At 38.1% G+C, this 22,084-nt stretch overlaps 1 protein-coding gene across 2 annotated transcripts in view; it reads right to left on the bottom strand.

The window, feature by feature from the left end:
- Window positions 1–438: 438 nt before the first annotated feature.
- Window positions 439–22,084, bottom strand: part of LOC131253436 (cation/H(+) antiporter 15-like) — a 30,396-nt gene continuing 8,750 nt past the window's right edge. The window contains exons 1-4 of one of the 2 annotated variants that reach the window (XM_058254424.1): window positions 20,017–20,123; window positions 19,203–19,296; window positions 3,691–4,692; window positions 439–1,712 (exon numbers count right to left, since the gene is read on the bottom strand). In XM_058254424.1, the coding sequence (XP_058110407.1) occupies window positions 555–1,712; window positions 3,691–4,683 (2,151 nt within the window). In that variant the 5' untranslated portion in view covers window positions 4,684–4,692; window positions 19,203–19,296; window positions 20,017–20,123 and the 3' untranslated portion in view covers window positions 439–554. Of the gene's footprint in view, window positions 1,713–3,690; window positions 4,693–5,766; window positions 6,115–19,202; window positions 19,297–20,016 lie in introns of those variants that run through there. The other variant, XM_058254423.1, reaches the window with a different exon arrangement.

The following is a 22,084-nucleotide window of genomic DNA, read 5'->3' as shown; positions in this document are numbered from 1 at the left end:
ACCGAATTTGAGCCAAACACATGACCGGCTTTTTTTTTGGCAACGACATCTACATGGTGCTAGGAACCTTATGGAAGGCATGGATCGAATGACCTATATGCTAGACTGGCACATATGGTGAGGTGTAGAATGGGCTAGGTTGTAATTTTTCTGCTCTGTGAATGAAAGCTCTTTTTTTTTTTTTTTTTTTTGGGAATGGCACATATGGTGAAGTGTACACTGGCTTGCAAAAATATATATGTTAAATACTAGTTTTGTTAGAAGGTTTACCTTTCTGCCCCACCAGGTAGAGATCCAGACTGTTCATCTGGTAAGTCCCACCTTGGATGGCCTCATCTACGGTAGGACTACCAATATGAACGGCCTGGATGTACGATGAGGTGAGTCAATAGTGTCTATCTCTTGAGCTGAGAATAGAGTAAAATAAATAAATAAAATTTGACGCACTCAACTGAACATTTTTTCTACGCACCAATAAAGAAAATGATGCTGATCCCTACAAGCCAATCTCTTCCACTTAATCAAAATCTGGGGTGACAAAACTGCAAACAATCTCATGAGATGAAGGCATCTCTGATGCTGCGTCCAGGAATTTGGATGGCACTACTCCCACGTCGACCTTGTTGCACCACTAGCACGGAGACCGGGTGATTAAAGAAGTCAGGTGCAGCCAAGATATCGCCAATCACCCCTAACTCCGGGCAATGGTTCCAATCTATCAGCCCTTCAACAAGCACTGTCCCCATCCCTACTCGTCGGCCCACCATCATAAGATCATAATCACTCCCCATGGAGCGGATTGCAGTAACTGTCTCTTCACCATTGCTGACCACTTCCTCCCTATACACCACTCGATCATTGCCCATACATTCGATTCTGAAGTGGGCCACCAGTTGATCATCTAGCTGCTTCTCTACCATACAATCCCTCATGCCTTCTGCCATCATGAGCCGCATCACAGTAATCGTAACGAGTGGGTTGCCTGACATGCGCAAAGCATGGGACAACACTTCACGGCAGTCACAGCTACCCATGAATATTACACCAACCCGGTACGCGTTATTGCCCATGTAACTGGTCACATTGCAACTTTGCTTAGCATGATCGACTAGGATCCCAACCGAGCAAGGAGCATGGGCTAGGATTTGTGGATTGATAGTCCGAAAACCGCGGTCCACTATATCCATTCCGTCAATTGCTTGTTGCTTGTGGTAGGGAACTATCACTAGTGACACCTTTTTATCCAATGCAAGCTTGCATACGTCGTGGTGCATGGTGCTGTAAGGGGCCATGGTGGTGAATGGTCGGATCGCGACGCATCCATTGTTGCGTTGCTCGTAGTTGCGGAAGGCGCCAACAATGTGGCTGGATTGATTGACTGAGGATGACCTCTTGATCTTGTCATGTTCAATGAGAATGGGGATGGCGCAACCAACAAGCTCAACCAGGTTCAAGATATAGACACATATAGGGTTTTCCAAGGTAGAGTGAGTTGCTTCAAGGAGATTGATTATGGTTGGGACGTTGTCTTGGCTATTTATGCATGTTAGTATGCATAGCTCTGTTCTAGGCTTGCAGTGTTCCATGGTTCTCCGGTTGTAGGGCGTGTATGGCCTCGAATTTCTTGTTAAAATATGAACCAATGGAGTTGAAATAGCCGTAAACAAGACCATCGTCAACACCAATATCCCATAGTCTTGGTGCCTCAGCATCTGCACATTTCAAGAACATCAGAGTAAGATTATTATTATTATTATTATTACTACTATTATTATTATTATTATTATTATTATTATTATTAGTATTTCTTAGCATTGACCCAGCCCATTGACAATCTTAGGTTGGGTCTTGGTTGATTTCGCGTTTCATCTGTACTAGGAGAATCCAGACCCTAACTAATTATCTATAGTTAGGATCTAATCTCTAATTCCATATTTAATATTGACTTTTTATTAAATACGCTGAAACATTTTCTAATTTTCTTATTTACATATGGTGCACTGTATTTTTTATGCTGCAACACATGTCATCCTAGCTTCTGGTGACTTTTCCACTGCTTATATATTTTAGGTTTGTGGAGATTTGATAAAGCTCAAATTTGCTAGTCTTTTAAAACAAGCATTAGAAAAAGTAGAGTTTACTGCATTCCATCCGTCTCGGTGTCAAGCAATTGACTACTTTTTCTCCTTTTTCTTTCTCTTTTTAAAATGTAGACTACATATTAGTGATCAGTTGCCTGAATTATCTAAGTTGAAGGGCTTTTAAGTATCACTTGTGTCTTTTGAATTGGGTCTATTATTCGATGGTCCAAATCCAACATGCGTAAAGTTTGGGTACTAGATTGGGTGGGGCCAATGGCTAGGAAACTCAAAAGCCAATATATTTGAAAAGGGGAGGTGGTATTTTGGACCCGTCCCAGCCAAACCCAAGATACTTATAATCTGGACCATGTTTTGAACACATCCCACCCAATTCCACTATTGTGTATTATTTTGTTTTTTAATAATTCAGGCTCTATTTTGAAACCAATAATCCACCATGATCCTTTTAATTTGTCCTAACTTCTGAACTTTTAGGAGGACTTAGTACAATGATAGTTTAAAGACCTAGAAATTCGACTCAACTCCATGGCCAGCTAAGTCAGGTTACTCGAAGACCTGAGCAGTTTATGCTTGACTTTGGGTCCATATTTTCATCATGGTCTATGCCTTTTCACAACTTAATTCGGGTTAACTACTTGAGTCAATATTTTAATAATGATTAAAAATAGGGATTTTTTTCCACAAAATTCCTCCAAAATGTTTATTTTAGCTATGATTCTTGACATATGTAAAGTACCAAAAATGTGATTTTTTTTTTTTTTTTTTTTTGAGTGAAATGACTAGAATTCCCTTCCCCATAAAAAAAATAAAAAGAAAAGTGGTAGAGATGAGTTTTGTCGGACTCTAGTGGTGTATTTATGACATCTAAGCCATCCAACAGGTGAATCCATCATGTTGATCACACCAACTAGAAGCTTGGCTAATCTAATAATCAGGCAAGCCACTTATACATTTGAAGGTTTTTAGGTGGTGTACATTGTTTTACTTTTTAATGCTTTTCACCCACATAGTAATTGGATAGGGCTAATTTTGGTTAGTATGATCATTATGATGGGAGGCACTTGCTTGGAAGCCATACACACACCCATGTACCCTACCACTCTATCCTTCTCTATTAAAAATATTAGAAGAGGGCACTAAAATTTCACTCACCAAAAAATAAGTTCTGGTACTTAAAATAAGGGAAGGCTTTTTTCTTTTCTTTTTTGTAAAACCAAATTACCCAAGAAAATTTCAGGTGAAAGGGGTTGTTTGGCAAACCCTCAAAATTCTGGATTTTGGACGGTTGGAAATTGAAATCCAGGATTTGTAAAAGTGGGGTCCTTAAGAATTCCTCAAAATCTTGGATTTCAATTCCAGGGTGATTCAAAATTCAGGGTTTTTCCCTTTTTCAATTCCAAGGGAGACAACTGGCTTGCAACAAATTACAAGATATTTGGTGCAACCAAGTGCACCCCTGGCTAAAATCAATAAATAGGCAAACTAAATAGAGTTATGGGCTGATGGCGTGCTAGTAACCAGACTTTGCTTCCTTTGACAAAGAGAAAATTGGAATGAAAATGACTAGAAATATAGAAAGAAAATTTACGTTGTCATCATGCCAATGAACAAACAAGATCATCTCCACGATGCCGCGAAAGTTCATGATGAGCCCCAGGGCGAGCGCATCGGAGAGAGGAATCTGGTAATGCAAAGCAGGCAAAATGGTCCCCACCAGTTTCCCCATAAATGCAGTGATGAATAGGACTTCCATGCTAGTGAAAGCTCTCCAATCCGTGATCGTCAACATATTGGTCCTCAAACCGACGGTGGCATAGAAGAGAGGCAAAAAGATCACATTAACGATAGACTCGGTTTTCTCCACAATGGCCGCTGCCAGCGGTGGCCCATCTGGCATTGCCAACCCCATCATCAAAGGCCCAGTATTTACAGTCGTGCCGAGCATATTGCCAGTGAACCCAATGACCAATGTCATGAATTGGAAAGCGATGATATAGCTCTTGTCCACCACTCTCTTCACATGTGTCCGACGAATAATCCACAACGCAACTGGCCGTATTACAAATACAACAAATAGAGCTAATGAAAATATGCAAATCAAGTACATCAATGACATCACAGGAAAGATCGAACCATTTATCACCGAATCATGGATCAAAGTAAAAGCCCATGATGTAGCAAAGTTGATCAGTGTTATGGACAAGGTGATCCGGCCGAGCTCCGTATTGAGGAGGTTGAGCTCCGTGAGGATGGGCTGAATAACAGGGAAGGCTGTGATGGATAATGATACATTTAGTAGTGGCATTAACATCCCCTTACTGAAAATACTTCCATGGAATTTTACGAGGATGTAATAAATGCATGTGAATAGAACCAAAGGAATACATATGCCCCACACGGCTATCACCACTTCCCTTTTACCGGATTTGCGTATCAACATGGGCTCCATCTTCAATCCTTCAAAGAGAAAGTAGAACATGGTCCCGAGTTTCGCCAAGGTGGCCGTGGTATAGAAGCTTTGGCGTGGAAAAAATAGATTACTGAACTTGTCACTGCGTCCTAAAAACGTGGGACCGACCATGATACCGCCCTAATAAACAGCATGGATCATAGATTAGTAAGGGCATAAGCACTTCCATTTTGATGCTTTATTTATTAAAGGTCAGACTAGTAAGCAAGCTTTTAAATGGGGCATATCAGGAAAATCAACAATCCTAACCATTCAACTGTTTTCAATCAAATTCCTTGGTTGATATTATGGATAGAACATGTCCCAAAAATCAAATTGACCAGGAAGTCCTACCCATCCAATGGATGATTCACATAAAAATAGTCAATAGTTAAAATTCAAGCAAATAGACGTTTTGGGTATGCTCCATCCGCAAGGATGGCCATATATCAATTGAGCATGTACTCGTATAATATGGTGGACGAGTGACACAGGGGAGCAGTTCTCAGGGGATAACTATTCCGAATCCACGGAATTTCTCTGGACTCCTCATGGAGATACCATGATGAAAATAGAATAATTTCTAGAAATTGGTAATAAATCGATTGATGATTAAAACGAGCTTACAACTTCTTAAATAATGACACGAAAACAATGAAGAAGTTTCAGAATTAAACTACAACTAAAACTCCTAGAAATCATGACTTATTATAAATAGTAAACTTACTATTTAATATTTATAAATGGTCGACCTCATGGTTTTTGGCCAAAAATAGTAAGTGTCCTATTTGGCTCAACCATGTTATTCTTCAAATTATTCTAAGCACTTTCTTGTTGGATGCAACTCCTAAAGCCCAGTGGATGAAAGAGTTATAATCAAACTAAAACTTACTATAAATAGTAAAAATAAAAAATCGACCATCGATGTGATGGAATCTCACAAATTTGGCGTACGCAACCTGGAAGGCAAGTTGGGTGGCTAAAGTAGATCATCCTACCCCAAAATAATATATGGCACGTCCGATAACTTATTCTGGTTTGTGAGATATGCCCGTTCTAAGGTTATGATGGTCTGGACCACTTCCACCTCCGATCTGGCCTTTTCTGATCCATCTTGGTCATGAAATTGTACACAACCCACTCTACATCAATGAGTCACTGCTATTTAAGAAATTTAGACATAAGAAAGGGGAAGAAGAAAGAGAAGAAGCTTACAATAATGTCTGAGACGATAGCGGGCTGTCTAAGAGGCTTCAAGATGAAACGGATAGTCCGCGTAATAAAATTCAGTAGACAGACTTGCATCATCAATAGAGGGATAGAGCAATTCATCATCTTTGCACCATTGAAGAAACCCACTGAGTGGATATTTCGCTGTGGATGGCATATGATGCCACTGTCTATGTGGCCCTGGTCATGGAGGAAGGTTACATTGCCGGCAGCTGCCCGCAATACCCTGGCAACCTCCATGGCCAAAGACCCTTGACAGCTTAAGGTGGGTCTGGTGCAACAAGCAACTGCAAAAATTGGAATGGAGAGGAATCCATGTAAAAGAGAAGGAGAGAGAAAAGGAGAGGGAGAGAGATGGGTGGACGTGAGGAAGCAGCGATCTCTTCTCGTTCATGCATAAAAAGCGTTGAACGTTGACTTCTATCTCTAGAAATTATATTATAGATGCATATGTACCATAATATCGAAACGCTACCCATCGAATGTCCATGTGTCAGATAATATAATCAATCAGGACTGTCCATCTACTTAAAATCATAAATATTATTAAGAGAACAATCACATTTATCACTTTCTTTCAGTGTTCTTCATTGATTTTAACTACTTTTGATACGAACCTTACATTTAAAGGACAACATTTTGATGGATAGGATCATTTCCATGAATCTTAATCCATGGCCAATCGTTTAATATATCTCAAGATTCAGATCCACCATGTAACCTGCCACGTGTACTTTGGAATGATAGCTCTAACATATTTTTAAAATAGAGACGGTTCTATCATTATCGTACCATATCTTTCGGTTATTTTTCTCGTCACCAGTTTCCTTTGGGATGTGTTATCTAGTCAACTGGCGGAATGTGGGAGCGGATTCAGTCAGCACGTGACCTAAAGGGGATCCGTTGGGTCTTCTCTATAGGGTGCTATAGATGTATGAATTGAATATCAACTCCGTTTATCCGTTTTGCCAGCTTATTTTAGAGGATGGGTTAAAAAATAAAGCAGATTCAAATCTCAGGTGGACCATATTACAGGAAACAATGGTGATTGGTCATTAAAAACTTTTGTGGACCATGGAAGTCTTAGACAAGTTGATATTTGTATTTAAGGTCTTTGTGACATTATTAACAGGTTAAATGAAAAATGAATATTGTAGTGGACCCTAGGATGTTTTTAATAGTGGGCCTCCCATGATCACTGCCTCTTGTAGTCTAATCCACCTGAGAACTAAATCTAAGGTGGTCCATACCATAGGAAACAAGGTGATAGGCCATTAAAAACTCTCGTAGGTCACGAACGTTCTGGACCAATTAAGAGAGGGAGAGAGATGGGTGGACGTGAGGAAACAACGATCGCTTCTCGTTCATGCACAAAAAGCGTTGAACGTTGACTTCTATCTTTAGAAATTATATTATAGATGCAAATGTACCATAATATCAAAATGCCACCCAACGAATGTACATGTGTTAGATAATATAATCAATCAGGACTGTCCATCTAGTTAAAATCATAAATATTATTAAGAGAATAATCACATTTATCACTTTCTTTCAGTGTTCTTCATTAATTTTAACTACTTTTGATACGAATCTTACATTTAAAGAACAACATTTTGATGGATAGGATCATTTCCATGAATCTTAATCCATGACCAATCGTTTAATATATCTAACGATTCAGATCCACCTGCCACGTGTACATTGGAATGATAGCTATAACATATTGTTAAAATAGAGACGGTTCTATCATTATCGTACCATATCTTTCGGTTATTTTTCTCGTCACTAGTTTCCTTTGGGATGTGTTATCTGGTCAACTGGCGGAATGTGGGAGCGAATTCAGTCAGCACGTGACCTAAAGGGGATCCGTTGGGTCTTTTCTATAGGGTGTTATAGATGTATGAATTGAATATCAACTCCGTTTATCCATTTTGCCAGCTTATTTTAGAGGATGGGTCAAAAAATAAAGTAGATTCAAATCTCAGGTGGACCACATTGCAGGAAACAGTGGTGATTGGTCATTATAAACTTTTTGTGGACCATGGAAGTCTTAAACAAGTTGATATTTGCATTTAAGGTCTTTGTGACATTATTAACAGGTTAAACAAAAAATAAATATTGTAGTGGACCCTAGGATGTTTTTAATAGTGGGCCTCCCATGATCACTGCCTCTTGTAGTGTAATCCACCTGAGAACTAAATCTAAGGTGGTCCATACCATAGGAAACAGGGTGATTGGCCATTAAAAGCTCTCATGGGCCACGAAAGTTCTGGACCAATTAAGAGAGGGAGAGAGATAGGTGGACGTGAGGTAGCAGCGATCGTTTCTCGTTCATGCATAAAAAGCGTTGAACGTTGACTTCTATCTCTACAAATTCTATTATAGATGCAAATGTACCATAATATCAAAATGCCAACCATCGAATGTACACATGTTAGATAACATAATCAATCAGGACTGTCCATCTACTTATAAACATAAATATTATTAAGAGAACAATTACATTATCACCTTCTTTCAGTGTTCTTCATTGATTTTAATTACTTTTGAAACGAACGTTACATTTAAAGGACAACATTTTGATGGATAAGATCATTTCCATGAATCTTAATCCATGGCCCATCGTTTAATATATCTAACGATTCAGATCCACCATGTAACCTGCCACGTGTACTTTGGAATGATAGCTCTAACATATTGTTAAAATAGAGACGGTTTTATCTTTATCGTACCATATCTTTCGGTTATTTTTCTCATCACCAGTTTCCTTTGGGATGTATTATCTGATCAACCGGCGGAATGTGAGAGCATATTCAGTCAGCACGGACATAAAGGGGATCTGCTGGGTCTTTTCTTCAGGGGGCTATAGATGTATAAATTGAATATCAACTCTGTTTATCCGTTTTGCCAGCTTATTTTAGAGGATGGGTCAAAAAATAAAGCAGATTCAAATCTCAGGTGGACCACATTACAGGAAACAATGGTGATTGGTCATTAAAAACTTTTTGTGGACCATAGAAGGCTTAGACAAGTTGATATTTGAATTTCAGGTCTTTGTAACATTATTAACAGGTTAAACAAAAAATGAATGTTATAGTGGACCCTAGGATGTTTTTAACAGTGGGCCTCCCATGATCACTGCCGCCTGTATTGTAATCCACCTGAGAACTAAATTTAAGGTGGTCCATACCATAGGAAATAGGGTGATAGGCCATTAAAAACTCTTGTAGGCCACGGACGTTCTAGACCAATTAAGAGAGGTAGAGAGATGAGTGGATGTGAAGAAACAGCAATCGCTTATCGTTCATGCACAAAAGCGTTGAACGTTGACTTCTATCTCTAGAAATTATATTATAGATGCATATATACCATAATATCAAAACATCACTCAACGAATGTACACGTGTTTGATAATATAATCAATCAGGACTGTCCATCTAATTAAAATCATAAATATTATTAAGAGAACAATTACATTTATCACTTTCTTTCAATGTTCTTCATTGATTTTAACTACTTTTGATACGAACCTTACCTTCAAAGGACAACATTTTGATGGATAGGATTGTTTCCATGAATCTTAATCTATGGCCAATCGTTTAATATATCTAACGATTCAGATCCACCATGTAACCTACCACGTGTACTTTGGAATGATAGCTCTAACATATTGTTAAAATAGAGACGGTTCTATCATTATCGTACCATATTTTTCGGTTATTTTTCTCGTCACCAATTTCCTTTGGGATGTGTTATCTGGTCAACTGGCAGAATGTGGGAGCAGATTCAGTCAGCACGTGATCTAAAGGAGATCCGTTGGGTCTTTTCTATAGGGTGTTATAAATGTATGAATTGAATATCAACTCCATTTATCCATTTTGCCAGCTTATTTTAGAGGATGGGTCAAAAAATAAAGCAGATTCAAATCGCAGGTGGACCACATTATAGGAAACAGTGGTGATTGGTCATTAAAAACTTTTTGTGGACCATGGAAGGCTTAGACAAGTTAATATTTGTATTTTAGGTCTTTGTGACATTATTAACAGGTTAAAGGAAAAATGAATATTGTAATGGACCCTAGGATGCTTTTGATAGTGGGCCTCCCATGATCACTACCTCTTGTAGTGTAATCTACTTGAGAACTAAATCTAAGGTGGTCCATACCATAGGAAACAAGGTGATAGGCCATTAAAAACTCTCGTGGGCCATGAACATTTTGGACCAATTAAGAGAAGGAGAGAGATGGGTGGACATGAAGAAACAGCGATCGCTTCTCGTTCATGCACAAAAAGCATTGAACGTTGACTCCTATCTCTAGAAATTATATTATAGATGCAAATGTACTATAATATCAAAATGCCACCCAACGAATGTACACATGTTAGATAATACAATCAATCAGGACTGTCCATCTACTTAAAATCATAAATATTATTAAGAGAACAATCACATTTATCACTTTCTTTTAGTGTTCTTCATTGATTTTAACTACTTTTGATGTCAACCTTACATTTAAAGGACAACATTTTGATGGATAGGATCATTTCCATGAATCTTAATCCATGGCCAATCATTTAATATATCTAACGATTCAGATCCACCATGTAACCTGCCACGTGTACTTTGAAATGATAGCTCTAACATATTGTTAAAATAGAGACGGTTCTATCATTATCGTACCATATATTTCGATTATTTTTCTCGTCACCAGTTTCCTTTGGGAGGTGTTATCTGGTCAACTGGCGGAATGTGGGAGCGGATTCAGTCAGCACATGACCTAAAGGGGATCAATCGCGTCTTTTCTGTAGGGGGCCATAGATGTACGAATTGAATATCAACTCCGTTTATCTGTTTTGCCAGCTTATTTTAGAAGATGGTCAAAAAATAAAGCAGATTCAAATCTCAGGTGGACCACATTACAAGAAATAGTGGTGATGGGTCATTAAAAACTTCTTGTGGACCATGGAAGTCTTAGACAAGTTGATATTTGTATTTCTGGTCTTTGTGACATTATTAATAGGTTAAATGAAAAATGAATATTGCAGTGGACACTATGATGTTTTCAATAGTGGCCCTCCCATGATCACTGCCTCTTGTAGTGTAATCCACCTGAGAACTAAATCTAAGGTGGTCCATACCATAGGAAACAAGGTGACTGGCCATTAAAAACTCTCAAGGGCCACGAAAGTTCTGGACCAATTAAGAGAGGGAGAGAGATGGGTGGACGTGAAGAAACAGCGATCGCTTCTCGTTCATGCATAAAAAGCATTGAACGTTGACTTCTATCTCTAGAAATTATATTATAAATGCATATGTACCATAATATCAAAACGCCACCCATCAAATGTACACGTGTTAGATAATATAATCAATTAGGACTGTCCATCTAGTTAAAATCATAAATATTATTAAGAGAATAATCATATTTATCACTTTTTTTCAGTGTTCTTCATTGATTTTAACTACTTTTGATACGAACCTTACATTTAAAGGACAACATTTTGATGGATAGGATCATTTCCATGAATCTTAATCCATGGTCTATTGTTTAATATATCTAAGATTCAGATCCACCATGTAACCTGCCACATGTACTTTGGAATGATAGCTCTAACATATTGTTAAAATAGATACAGTTCTATCATTATCTTACCATATCTTTCGGTTATTTTTCTCATCACCAGTTTCCTTTGGGAGGTGTTATCTGGTCAACTGGCAGAATGTGGGAGCGGATTCAGTCAGCACGTGACCTAAAGGGGATCTGTTGGGGTCTTTTCTGTAGGGGCATAGATATACGAATTGAATATCAACTCCGTTTATCCATTTTGCCAACTTATTTTAGAGGATGGGTCAAAAAATAAAGCGGATTCAAATCTCAGGTGGACCACATTACAGGAAACAGTGGTGATTGGTCATTAAAAACTTTCTGTGGACCATGGAAGTCTAAGACAAGTTGATATTTGTATTTAAGGTCTTTGTGACGTTATTAAAAGGCTAAACGAAAAATAAATATTGTAGTGTACCCTAGGATGTTTTTAATAGTGGGCCTCCCATGATCACTACCTCTTGTAGTGCAATCCACTTGAGAACTAAATCTAAGGTGGTCCATACCATAGGAAACAGGGTGATATGCGATTAAAAACTCTTGTGGGCCACGAAAGTTCTGGACCAATTAAGAAAGGGAGAGAGATGGGTGGAAGTGAAGAAATAGCGATCGCTTCTCGTTTATGCATAAAAAGCATTGAACGTTGACTTCTATCTCTAGAAATTGTATTATAGATGCATATGTACCATAATATCAAAACGTCACCCATCAAATGTACATGTGTTAGATTATATAATCAATCAGGACTGTCCATCTAGTTAAAATCATAAATATTATTAGGAGAACAATCACATTTATCACTTTCTTTCAGTGTTCTTCATTGATTTTAACTACTTTTGATACGAACCTTACATTTAAAGGACAACATTTTGATGGATAGGATCATTTTCATGTATCTTAATCCATGGCCCATCATTTAATATATCTAACGATTCAGATCCACTATGTAACCTGCCACATGTACTTTGGAATGATAGATCTGACATATTGTTAAAATAGAGACAGTTCTATCATTATCGTACTATATCTTTCAGTTATTTTTCTTATCACCAATTTCCTTTGAGAGGTGTTATCTGGTCAACTGGTGAAATGTGGGAGCGGATTTAGTCAGCACGTGACCTAAAGGGGATCCGTAAATTCAAATCTCAGGTGGACCACATTACAAGAAACCGTGGTGATTCGTCATTAAAAACTTTTTGTGGACCATGGAAGTATTAGACAAGTTGATATTTGTATTTCAGGTCTTTGTGACATTATTAACAGGTTAAACAAAAAATGAATATTGTAGTGGATCCTAGGATGTTTTTAATAGTGAGCCTCCCATGATCACTGCCTCTTGTAGTGTAATCCACCCGAGAACTAAATCTAAGGTGGTCCATACCATAGGAATTAGGGTGATTGGCCATTTAAAACTCTTATGGGCCACGAAAGTTCTGGACTAATTAAGTTAATATTTGTGTTTTCCTCTTTATCCAAGTCTCCTAACATTATCAATGGCTAAAATGGAAAGTAAACATTAAGGTAGACCCTGGGATGTTTTTAATAGTAAGCGAATTCTTCCTCTTGCGTAGTCCATCTGACATTTAAATCCACTTCATGTTTTGGCCCATTACTTAAATGAGCTAGTAAAATGGGATGTACAACGTATATATACAACACATATATATAGGTGAGCCTCATTAAATATTACAATTCAAGTCCACAAATAATAACTTGATAAGTGATAAGCATAGAAAATATGCATTCACTTATCAAATGTTATAATTCAAGTCCATAAATAATAACTGTCAAATTGTCATAAACAAATGCGAGGGAAATAAAAAGCAGTACTGTTTCATCATGCTTCATGCAATTGTCGCAGGTACTGTCTCATCCTGCTTCGCACTCTCATCTTCCTTAAAATTATCATTAATAGAATTCTATTTTCCCTAGCTAGATCGAACGCAACCAATCCTATGTAGAAATAAGCGCTTCAATTGATTCTAGTGTAAGTGAGCTTCAATACTTATTCACGACCCTACTCCCCGTATTAAAATCATATTTTGACACCACAGCTGAATTTGGAATTGATAATATGTCACGTGCTATTAACAAGAGGACATGGTACTATGATTCATGAGCTTTCGACTTCCGCCCGTCTAAAACATCAAGTTCTTTGCATTTGTACTTTATAAGTGGCTTCTTAAAATAGTTGTGAAGTTCTGTTTGGATTGTCTGCATTTGAGTTTCAACTTGTGCCATGAAAGACATAAAATCATCGATCGTGTTTCGTTGTGCATTAACAATAGAAGTAGAACCCACTTTAAGATTCTGACCTGCGGTATTGTCTTTTACAACCCTCAAAATTTGTACATAAAATGGTACAAATCTTCAACTATATAAGGAATCTTATTGGCCTCAATAGAATTCTTATCACTATACAACTTATTAAAAATGAATATAAACATGAACATCTTTTATTGAAGATCAAAAACGACTACAACAAATATTACCAGATTGCACTTAAACCAATACCTATCAAATTTTAACTACATACACAGTCATTAATTGTAAAAAGTCTTGTCCACTACAGTTTCTATACAAAACATCTTTTACTCTCCAAAGTTTTAGCATAAATATATTTATTGTTGGATACTTGCTTTCTGAAAAGATCTTCTTCGTGTCGTAAAAAACTGAAAGGAACTTACAAACTGCTTCAGCTCTTGTCCAATCATCATCAAAAGGCAACTAGTGATACGCACTATCACGTTCTGCATAGTAAGAGAATGCATCTCTAAAAGCTATCATTGGATCCAACATTTCATAAGTTGAGTAACAATGTGTCGTGACATCCAGCTTCATCATTTTCTAAGATGAGAAATTTAACCATTTCACGATTTCATTTCTTATATTTAATCGTGAAGGTGAACCCCAGATGTACTTCACACTCTCTCTAATGTTCTCGATCGTTGGCTCAATTGTTTTAAGCTCATATTATACAATCAAGTCTAGGATGTGGGCACAACACTAAACAAGAAATATTTTTCAACCAAAATACAAGTCATCGATGGCCCTAAACTGGTGCCGTAAATTAATTTGTTGTCATGCTATCATCTGCAAATGCATTGTCTAAAGTTATCTAGAAGATTTTCTTCTCAATGCCCCACTCCATAAGGCACCTATATATGTAGTTTAAAATCATAAAACCAATGTAAGGAAGCACAAGAGAATGAAAGTTTATAATTTTTTTGCAGAGCTTCCATTCGCCATTATCATAGTGGGCAGTTAGTGACATATACCTATTTTATTAATTAGATGTCGTTCACAAATTTAATATTAGGCTGATTAGGGAAATCGATTCCAACTGTACTTTCAACTTGACATTCTTGCTTGGATACTCTCTTTATTGTTGTATAAGATACCTAATATATGGGGTTAAGGCCTTTTACTAATTCAACAAAAGAATTCTCTACCATCTGAAATGGTTTTTCATTGGCAATAATAAATCTGGTCGTCAACTCATTCACATGGTCTTTTTTATACTTATAGGTGGACAATGTACCTTGCGACGGACCTACCAAAGATTGGATAAATAAAAGTATTTGTTGTCCTGAGGTATAGCTTCTCACTTTTTTTATAACACTTGAAAAGGTGTTTCTTCAGAGTTGTGGTCGACCCATCTACTTGTTTAGCATATTGAGCTTTACAGTACTTACATTGTATCTTCACCGTGCCATTTTTTAGGGTTACTTTTTCAAAATCTTTCCACACTACTGATTTTTTTTTCACTTTCACTGAACTCTGTGACTATAAGATACTAATATCGATGGGCACATCTTCATCTTCTATACCTAATCCTTCATCCAAGATCATCGGTGAAGTGACTGACAAACCACTGGGGGTATTGAAAATTTCCTCATTAGTAATATACTTATTAAAACATATTAAATCATATTAGCACTATAATGCCTTAAAAGTTTATACTAAACTCTAAATTAGTCGTCTATCAAAGGTTGGATAAATTATTATACTTTCATATTCCCATTTAAACACCCACGTCGAAATTCCGACAACATCTCTTCATGTCTCTCTAGATAATTTGATCTTCCATTTCACTCCCATGTTAAATATCTAAGCAATATGAAAATATTTGACACGAGAAATAAATAGGAAGAAACATATTCAGAGAGAAATGGAGAGATGGAACGCAAATCAGGCATAAGCATTTAAATAGGTTATATGAAAGCATATTATATATCTATCTAACCTTGAACTATTCAAAATGGGACAATTTAAGCAATTTCTATTCCACCAAAAACACACTATATATATGTTTGGCCATATAGATATCCTTAAATGGGTAAGTAATTGTCTAATTCACAAAAATAAACTACATTAGGCTAATTTTTTAATGCATAATAATAATTACGCAATAAGTTGCGTAATCCATACATATTAAGTTAACTATCTAATGCACAATAATAAGCTAAGCGATAAGCAATGTAATTCATAATTCACAAAAATAAACTACTAATTGATTAATTCAAAAAAAAAAAAACACATTAGCCGTTTAGGATTTAGGGTTTAAGGATTAGGTTTAGGGCATAGGTTTTAGGAGTTAGGGTTGGGGTTTATGTTTTAGGGTTTAGGATTAGGGTCAGGGTTTAGGGTTTAGGCTTACGAATTATGGTTTGGGGTTAAGGTTTATATTTTAGGGATTAGGTTTTATGATTTAGGAATTATGGTTTGGGGTTAGGGTTAGAGTTTAGGGTTTAGATTTAGGGATGAGGGTTTAGTCTTAGGGTTTATATTTTTGGGTTTAGCTTATAAGCTTTAGGGTTAGGGATTATGTTTTAAGTTTTGTGGATTAGGTTTAGGGTTTAGGGTTTAAGTTTAGGGCTTAGGGTTTAGGTTTAGGGTTTATAAATGGCTTAGCCCGAGCCAACCTAGATGCACCACCATCATCCCAGCCACACCACCGCCAGCCTGTTCGCACCCGAGCTAGCCCAAACGCACCACCACCATCCTGGTCACACCCAAGCCAGCCCGGCCAACCCCTCCCGAATTAAAAATATAATAAATTAAAAAATTACCTTTAAACCTGACGAGCTGCTAAAGTCGAGTAGGTGTGGATTGTTGATTGAGCGATTGCGGCCGACTGGCCAGTGGGTTCGAACTATTGATCGAGTGGTTGTCGGGGCCCAGGCTTAAGAGATGAGGGCGGGAGGGAGTGGAGATGAGCGAGAGAGAGAGAGAGAGAGAGAGAGAGAGAGAGAGAGAGGAGGGTTGTCGGGCTTGGAAGAGGAGGATGAGGGAGGGAGGGAGAGAATTTTGGATCGAGTAGGGCCGAGCTTAGGTGCTAATTGGTACATAGCTGAACATTTAGTTTATATATATATATATATATATATATATATATATATATATATATATATATATATATATATATATATATATATATATATATACATACCTTATATATCCGAGGTATGTATCGATGGCAGTCTGGTTGAGTTACTAGGTAACTCAGACTCAATTTGGTTTGAGTTCGGATTGGGTGAAGCCTAATCGGTTTGGACCAACTCTCCCATTCGGTTCGGGTCCAGTCGGGTCTAAACGAGTCGGACAAGTTGAGTGGTCCCGTGATCAGCTCTACACGTAAGGACATGAAGCCAAAAATGAGGCAGATCTAAAACTCAAGTGTGCTTCACGACAAGAAACAGTGAGGAATGAATTATACTATTGAAACACCAGTGGGGCCACACAAGTTGTATCAGGTTAATAATTTTTTTAGATCATCCCAATAGGAATGACTTTATTAATGGTATGGATAGCATATAAACATCACGATGGACAGGGAGGCATCAATGGTGGGCATTTCCTTGCGCAATTTTTACTAGCATACGACCCACTTGAGTTTTGGACCTACCTCATTTTTGGGACCACACCCTAACAATTTTTGGAAAAACGGACATACCGGGTAGATTTCTCATAAACATCATGGCCCCACCATTGAAAACTTCTTGAGGGCCACAGAAGTTTTGGATCAAGTTGATATTCATATTTTCTCTTCATATGGGTTTGTGTGACCTTATGAAAAGGTTGGATTGTAGATAACCATCATGGTGGGCCATAGGATGTTTTCAAAGGTGAGAATCCAATCCCCATCACTTAATGTGGTGTGGTCCACTAGAGCCTTCAATATGCTTCCTTTTTGGGATATTGCCTTAAAATGATTTATCAAAATAGATGGACTGCATAGATCAACCATATATATCACAATAGTCCCCACAAAAATAGCCCCTACAAAGATAAGTACTAGGTAGCTACTTCCGGGTTGGAAGCGAATTGCCTCCTGCTCCCACTTTGACACTAATCTGTAGTTGTGTGCCACTTGATCATGCTCTGCCAGTGGACCAAAGTTCTCTTCCTTGTAATGACACAACTAAAGACCAGCGGTACTGTTAGGAGAACTGTGGGGGCACGTGATGTAAATGTTTTATTCATGCTTAGAGTTGGGCATCAAGTCGAGTCGGACCGAGTTAGGGCTGACTCGACTCGATCCAGTTTTAAAATAGGCCTGACCTAAACTCGATTCGACTCGATACCGAGTCCAGCATGCCTAACTCAATCCGAGTTCGATCTGGCCTGGACCAATCTGGACCGAGTCTGATCTGATCAGAAGTACCAAGTCGGGTCGAGTTGGCACCGAGTCAGATTGAGGGATGAGGGAGGGAGGTAGTGGAGAGGAGAGAGAGGAAGAGGAGGAAGAGGGTGATGGTGGTGGGTGGTTACCAGGCTTGGAAGAGGAAGAGGAGCGAGGGAGGGAGGGAGGGAGGGAGAGAGAGGAGAGAGAGGAGGGTGATGGTGGTGGGTGGTTGTCAGGCTTAGAAGAGGAGGATGAGGGAGAAAGAGAGAGAGAGAGAGAGAGAGAGAGAGAGAGAGAGGATGGGATCGAGTTACTAGGTAACTGAAACTCAACCAAGTTCGGATTGGGCGAAGCTTACTCGGTTCGGACGAACTCAGCCATTTGGTTCGGGTCGAGTCAGACAAGTCGAGTTAGTCGAATTGGGTCATCCCATGCCCACCTCTATCCATGTTGTCCATTTATCACTACGCCAAAATCGTGAATTTGCGACGGATTTAACGATAGATTTCATCCGTCGCTTGGTCTGTGGCTGTTTACTGGGTTGCAAGCAAAATAAAAAATCTATCGAAATTTTCCAAAAAACCTACGAATTATTTGTCATTAAAATTATTAAGGACGAATAATGTCCGTCGCTAATATGAGGAGAGCGACAGACTATATCTGTCGCTAAAATATCTGCAGATTAAAAAAAAAACGTGGTCTGGTTTTGTTTTTTTTTTGTTCGAATCTTACACTAGATAGTCATTCAAAAAATAATTCGCACGATTGTTTAATATGAATCTCATTCACAAAATTCAAAAAATTTGGCTAAATATGAAACCGAACTAAATATCAATGTGTTTGGATGCTCAGTAGGCCTCGATAAGATACTGAACTAAATATATAGTAATAGCCAAAATTAGGTCAACTACTAATGAAATAAGGTAATGTAAAGAATATTATTTGCCCTGAAAACTAAACAAATGATCATCATAATTATGTCCCATCAATTAAAATACAAATCCAAGAGATTTTTATTCTCAATATTTGTACAAGCATCCAAATAAAACATAACACAATCGAAACAAAAGAGAAATGGTAAAGATGATATATAGAACATATAAGTTGCTTCCATTGATGTTGCGTGTCTGAAAATTCCATGGTAAGGCTGCAGCTTCAAATAACAAGGGATTATAAATAAAAACACACTTGGGTCACCAACTAGAAGAAGATGAGACTCCACGAACCTTCCCAAAAGCGTCAATGTGTTGCACACCTCCAATCAATGTTAACGCCACTGACACTACAACAAGAAAGGTCTTTAGCCTCGGTTCAAAATTGTAACTAAAAAGGATAAGAACCGAAGCTAAGGCCTTAGCCTAAGTTTTGCCACAATTATCCTAACCGTGGTTGGAACCCGCCTCAGTTTTAGCAACCGAGGCTAAAAAGGCTTTTATAACCTCAGTTCTTCAAGTGAAGCTAAAAGAACATTTTTAGCTTCAGTTGTCTTAAAACTAGGCTAAATCAAAATTTTAGGTTCCATTGTTTCCAACCGATCAAAATTTTAGGTTCCCTTGTTTCCAACCGAGACTTAATCCAAATTTTAGCATCAATTGCCTCCAACCGAAGCTAAAACTAATTTTAACCTCGATTCTCAACAACAATGCTAAAGCCTTTAGCTACGGGAGTTGTAGTCTCGGTTTAGATAACTGAGGCAAAACTAATCCTAAAGATGGATTTAGTCTCTTTTGGCATCAACCGAGGCTAAATTCAGTTTCTAACCTCATTTCTCAATAACCGAGGCTAAATCTAGTTTTTCACCTCAGTTGATGCCCACCGATACTAAATCCATCTTTAGCCTTGGTTTCTATCAACCGAAGCTAACAATAGCCACCATTGAAACCCTTCTTAATATGTAGATCTACAAAAAACAGTAAATCCTGTGTGAACTATGTATGAATGGCTATTATCAAAATTCATAACTATGCAATAGAAAATCCTTCAAGTATGAGAGGATCACTACCTGTTGTTCAAAATCAGCATTTGACCTTGGACTGGGAGTAGGAACACCTGCTCGACAACAGGTTCTGTTTAAAGAGCAGACTTCCAATATCAACAGGTTGATTGTTTCGCTCTTGTATCTTTTAAGACAGACAAGATCTCTGGGTTAAGAGGACTAGGATGCCTTAGGCAGAGCTTTCCAGAAGTCCCTTTGATGGCATTAACCGCCACTGCAACTCAGCCTGCTCGGAAGGTAGTTATTCCATGATGATGGTTTATTCTCTATGGGTTTCTGCGGCAAGTTGGCATTCCTAAATCAAGTGAATTTTATACAGGACATCCTAAATGCCTTGAGGATTCCCCATGCTCTAGTTCTTAAAACCAGCTTTGATAGACCAAACCCCAAGTACGAAGTAGTTGTTAAAATCAAGGACTCGTTAAAGCAGCTCGGGCAACTGCTGAAAGATCGATTTCATAATATGTGCAGAATTGTTTACTGTCTTTCAAAAAGCAAGTGTGTGGGGGTCTCTGCGTATTTGAATAATAAGTGAGGTAAAAACAGTCTATTACCATGCTGGTTTAGCAGCTCGACAGAGGGTTGCTGTTCAAAAGAAATGGCATACAGGAGAGGTGCATGTTGTATGCGCTACCATTGCTTTCGGGATGGGCATAGACAAGCCTGATGTTGTGAGTTCAAATCATCATGCAATTTCTGGTTCAATATTTCCATTCAGGAGCTTTTCTCAAGCCCATGTGCATCTCTACTCATGGGTGGGACATCTGAGCCATACATGAAGTGGGCCAAAACTCTGTTTGGCTAAGTCATTGGATGAGCCACTCGTGTACGAAAACAATGAATGGTCAAATAGGTCCCAACTGTCCCCATTCATCATACTTGTGTGGCCCATCTGATGAGTAGACCGGCCTGTTTCTGGGTTCAGTCGTTTACATGGTAGGTCCCATCTTGCACAGTTTAGAGTTTGGATGCCCACCACATGCTGAGTTGGCATGTGTGACCACATATTGAGGTATGTGCAGAGCCGTAAGGCACATGGGGGCTTGGTAAAACTCTTCCATTCGATGGGAGTTCTTACGATGGTCATTCAAGTTGATGTTTTGGATTTTTGTTGTCTTCTTTTCAGCGTTTTGTAGTCCACAATACATTGTCTAAATCCATTGAAAGTTACTACCAAGAATTAGGGAGGGCTGGAAGAGATAATCTTCACGGATATCCATAAAAGGCCCATGTTTTGGTGAAACAGGCTGCTGATCTGATGAACTTCATTAATCTACCATGCTACGGTAGAAGATCTGCTCAACAGTGCAATCTTAACCTCTATGAAGCAGAACTTAGAAAGAAACCCAAAACAGCTCTGTTCCCAATTTCAAGTCAAACATCCCAAACCACACCTCATCAACAGCTAAAATTTACTTAGAAAACCCAACTCCAATCTACCAGAAAAGCTCCTTTTCTTCCTTCTTCACATAAAATCAAACACAGAAAAACCAACAGATTTTTATTTTTTTTTTGGTAAAATTTTTTAATACCTGTGGGATTGACAGGCTTGCAATGGTGAGGCCTGAGATAACATTAGCTTTCAGCAGCTTCAGACTGTAATGGTCTACATGCATTGAAGATAGAAGTATTGGAGTTTATGTAAGCATTATCAATTAATAGAATTGATAGAAGAAAGATCATATTGTAATATGTCTCTTCATTTGCTTACTATGCAGAAATGTCATTTTTGAATGCTTTTGTATCATGGGTGGTCAAATGAAACAAAACAATTGTTCACTGACTAAAACCACAAGTTTAGAGGGAAAAGGGGGGAAAAAATGAAAAGAAAAATAACTGACCAAAAAATGAGGATCACAGGTTAGGGTCCATGTAACGACCCGAACTTTTCAATACTTGAGCATCGAAAGTTCTCGAGTGTTACCATAAGACTCAACGTAATATATACATGTGTACAATACCAATTCAATTATCTTATCCTTACATCCTTGCCCTGACACAAACTTAACCGTTGGGAATGATCTTCATTCATAGATCAGGCCATCTGACTGTTGATTTTAAAAACAAGATCATC

Source organism: Magnolia sinica, chromosome 8 (genome assembly GCF_029962835.1).
Source record: "Magnolia sinica isolate HGM2019 chromosome 8, MsV1, whole genome shotgun sequence".
Taxonomy (NCBI): Eukaryota; Viridiplantae; Streptophyta; class Magnoliopsida; order Magnoliales; family Magnoliaceae; genus Magnolia; species Magnolia sinica.
This window is presented reverse-complemented; position numbering and strand designations above follow the sequence as displayed.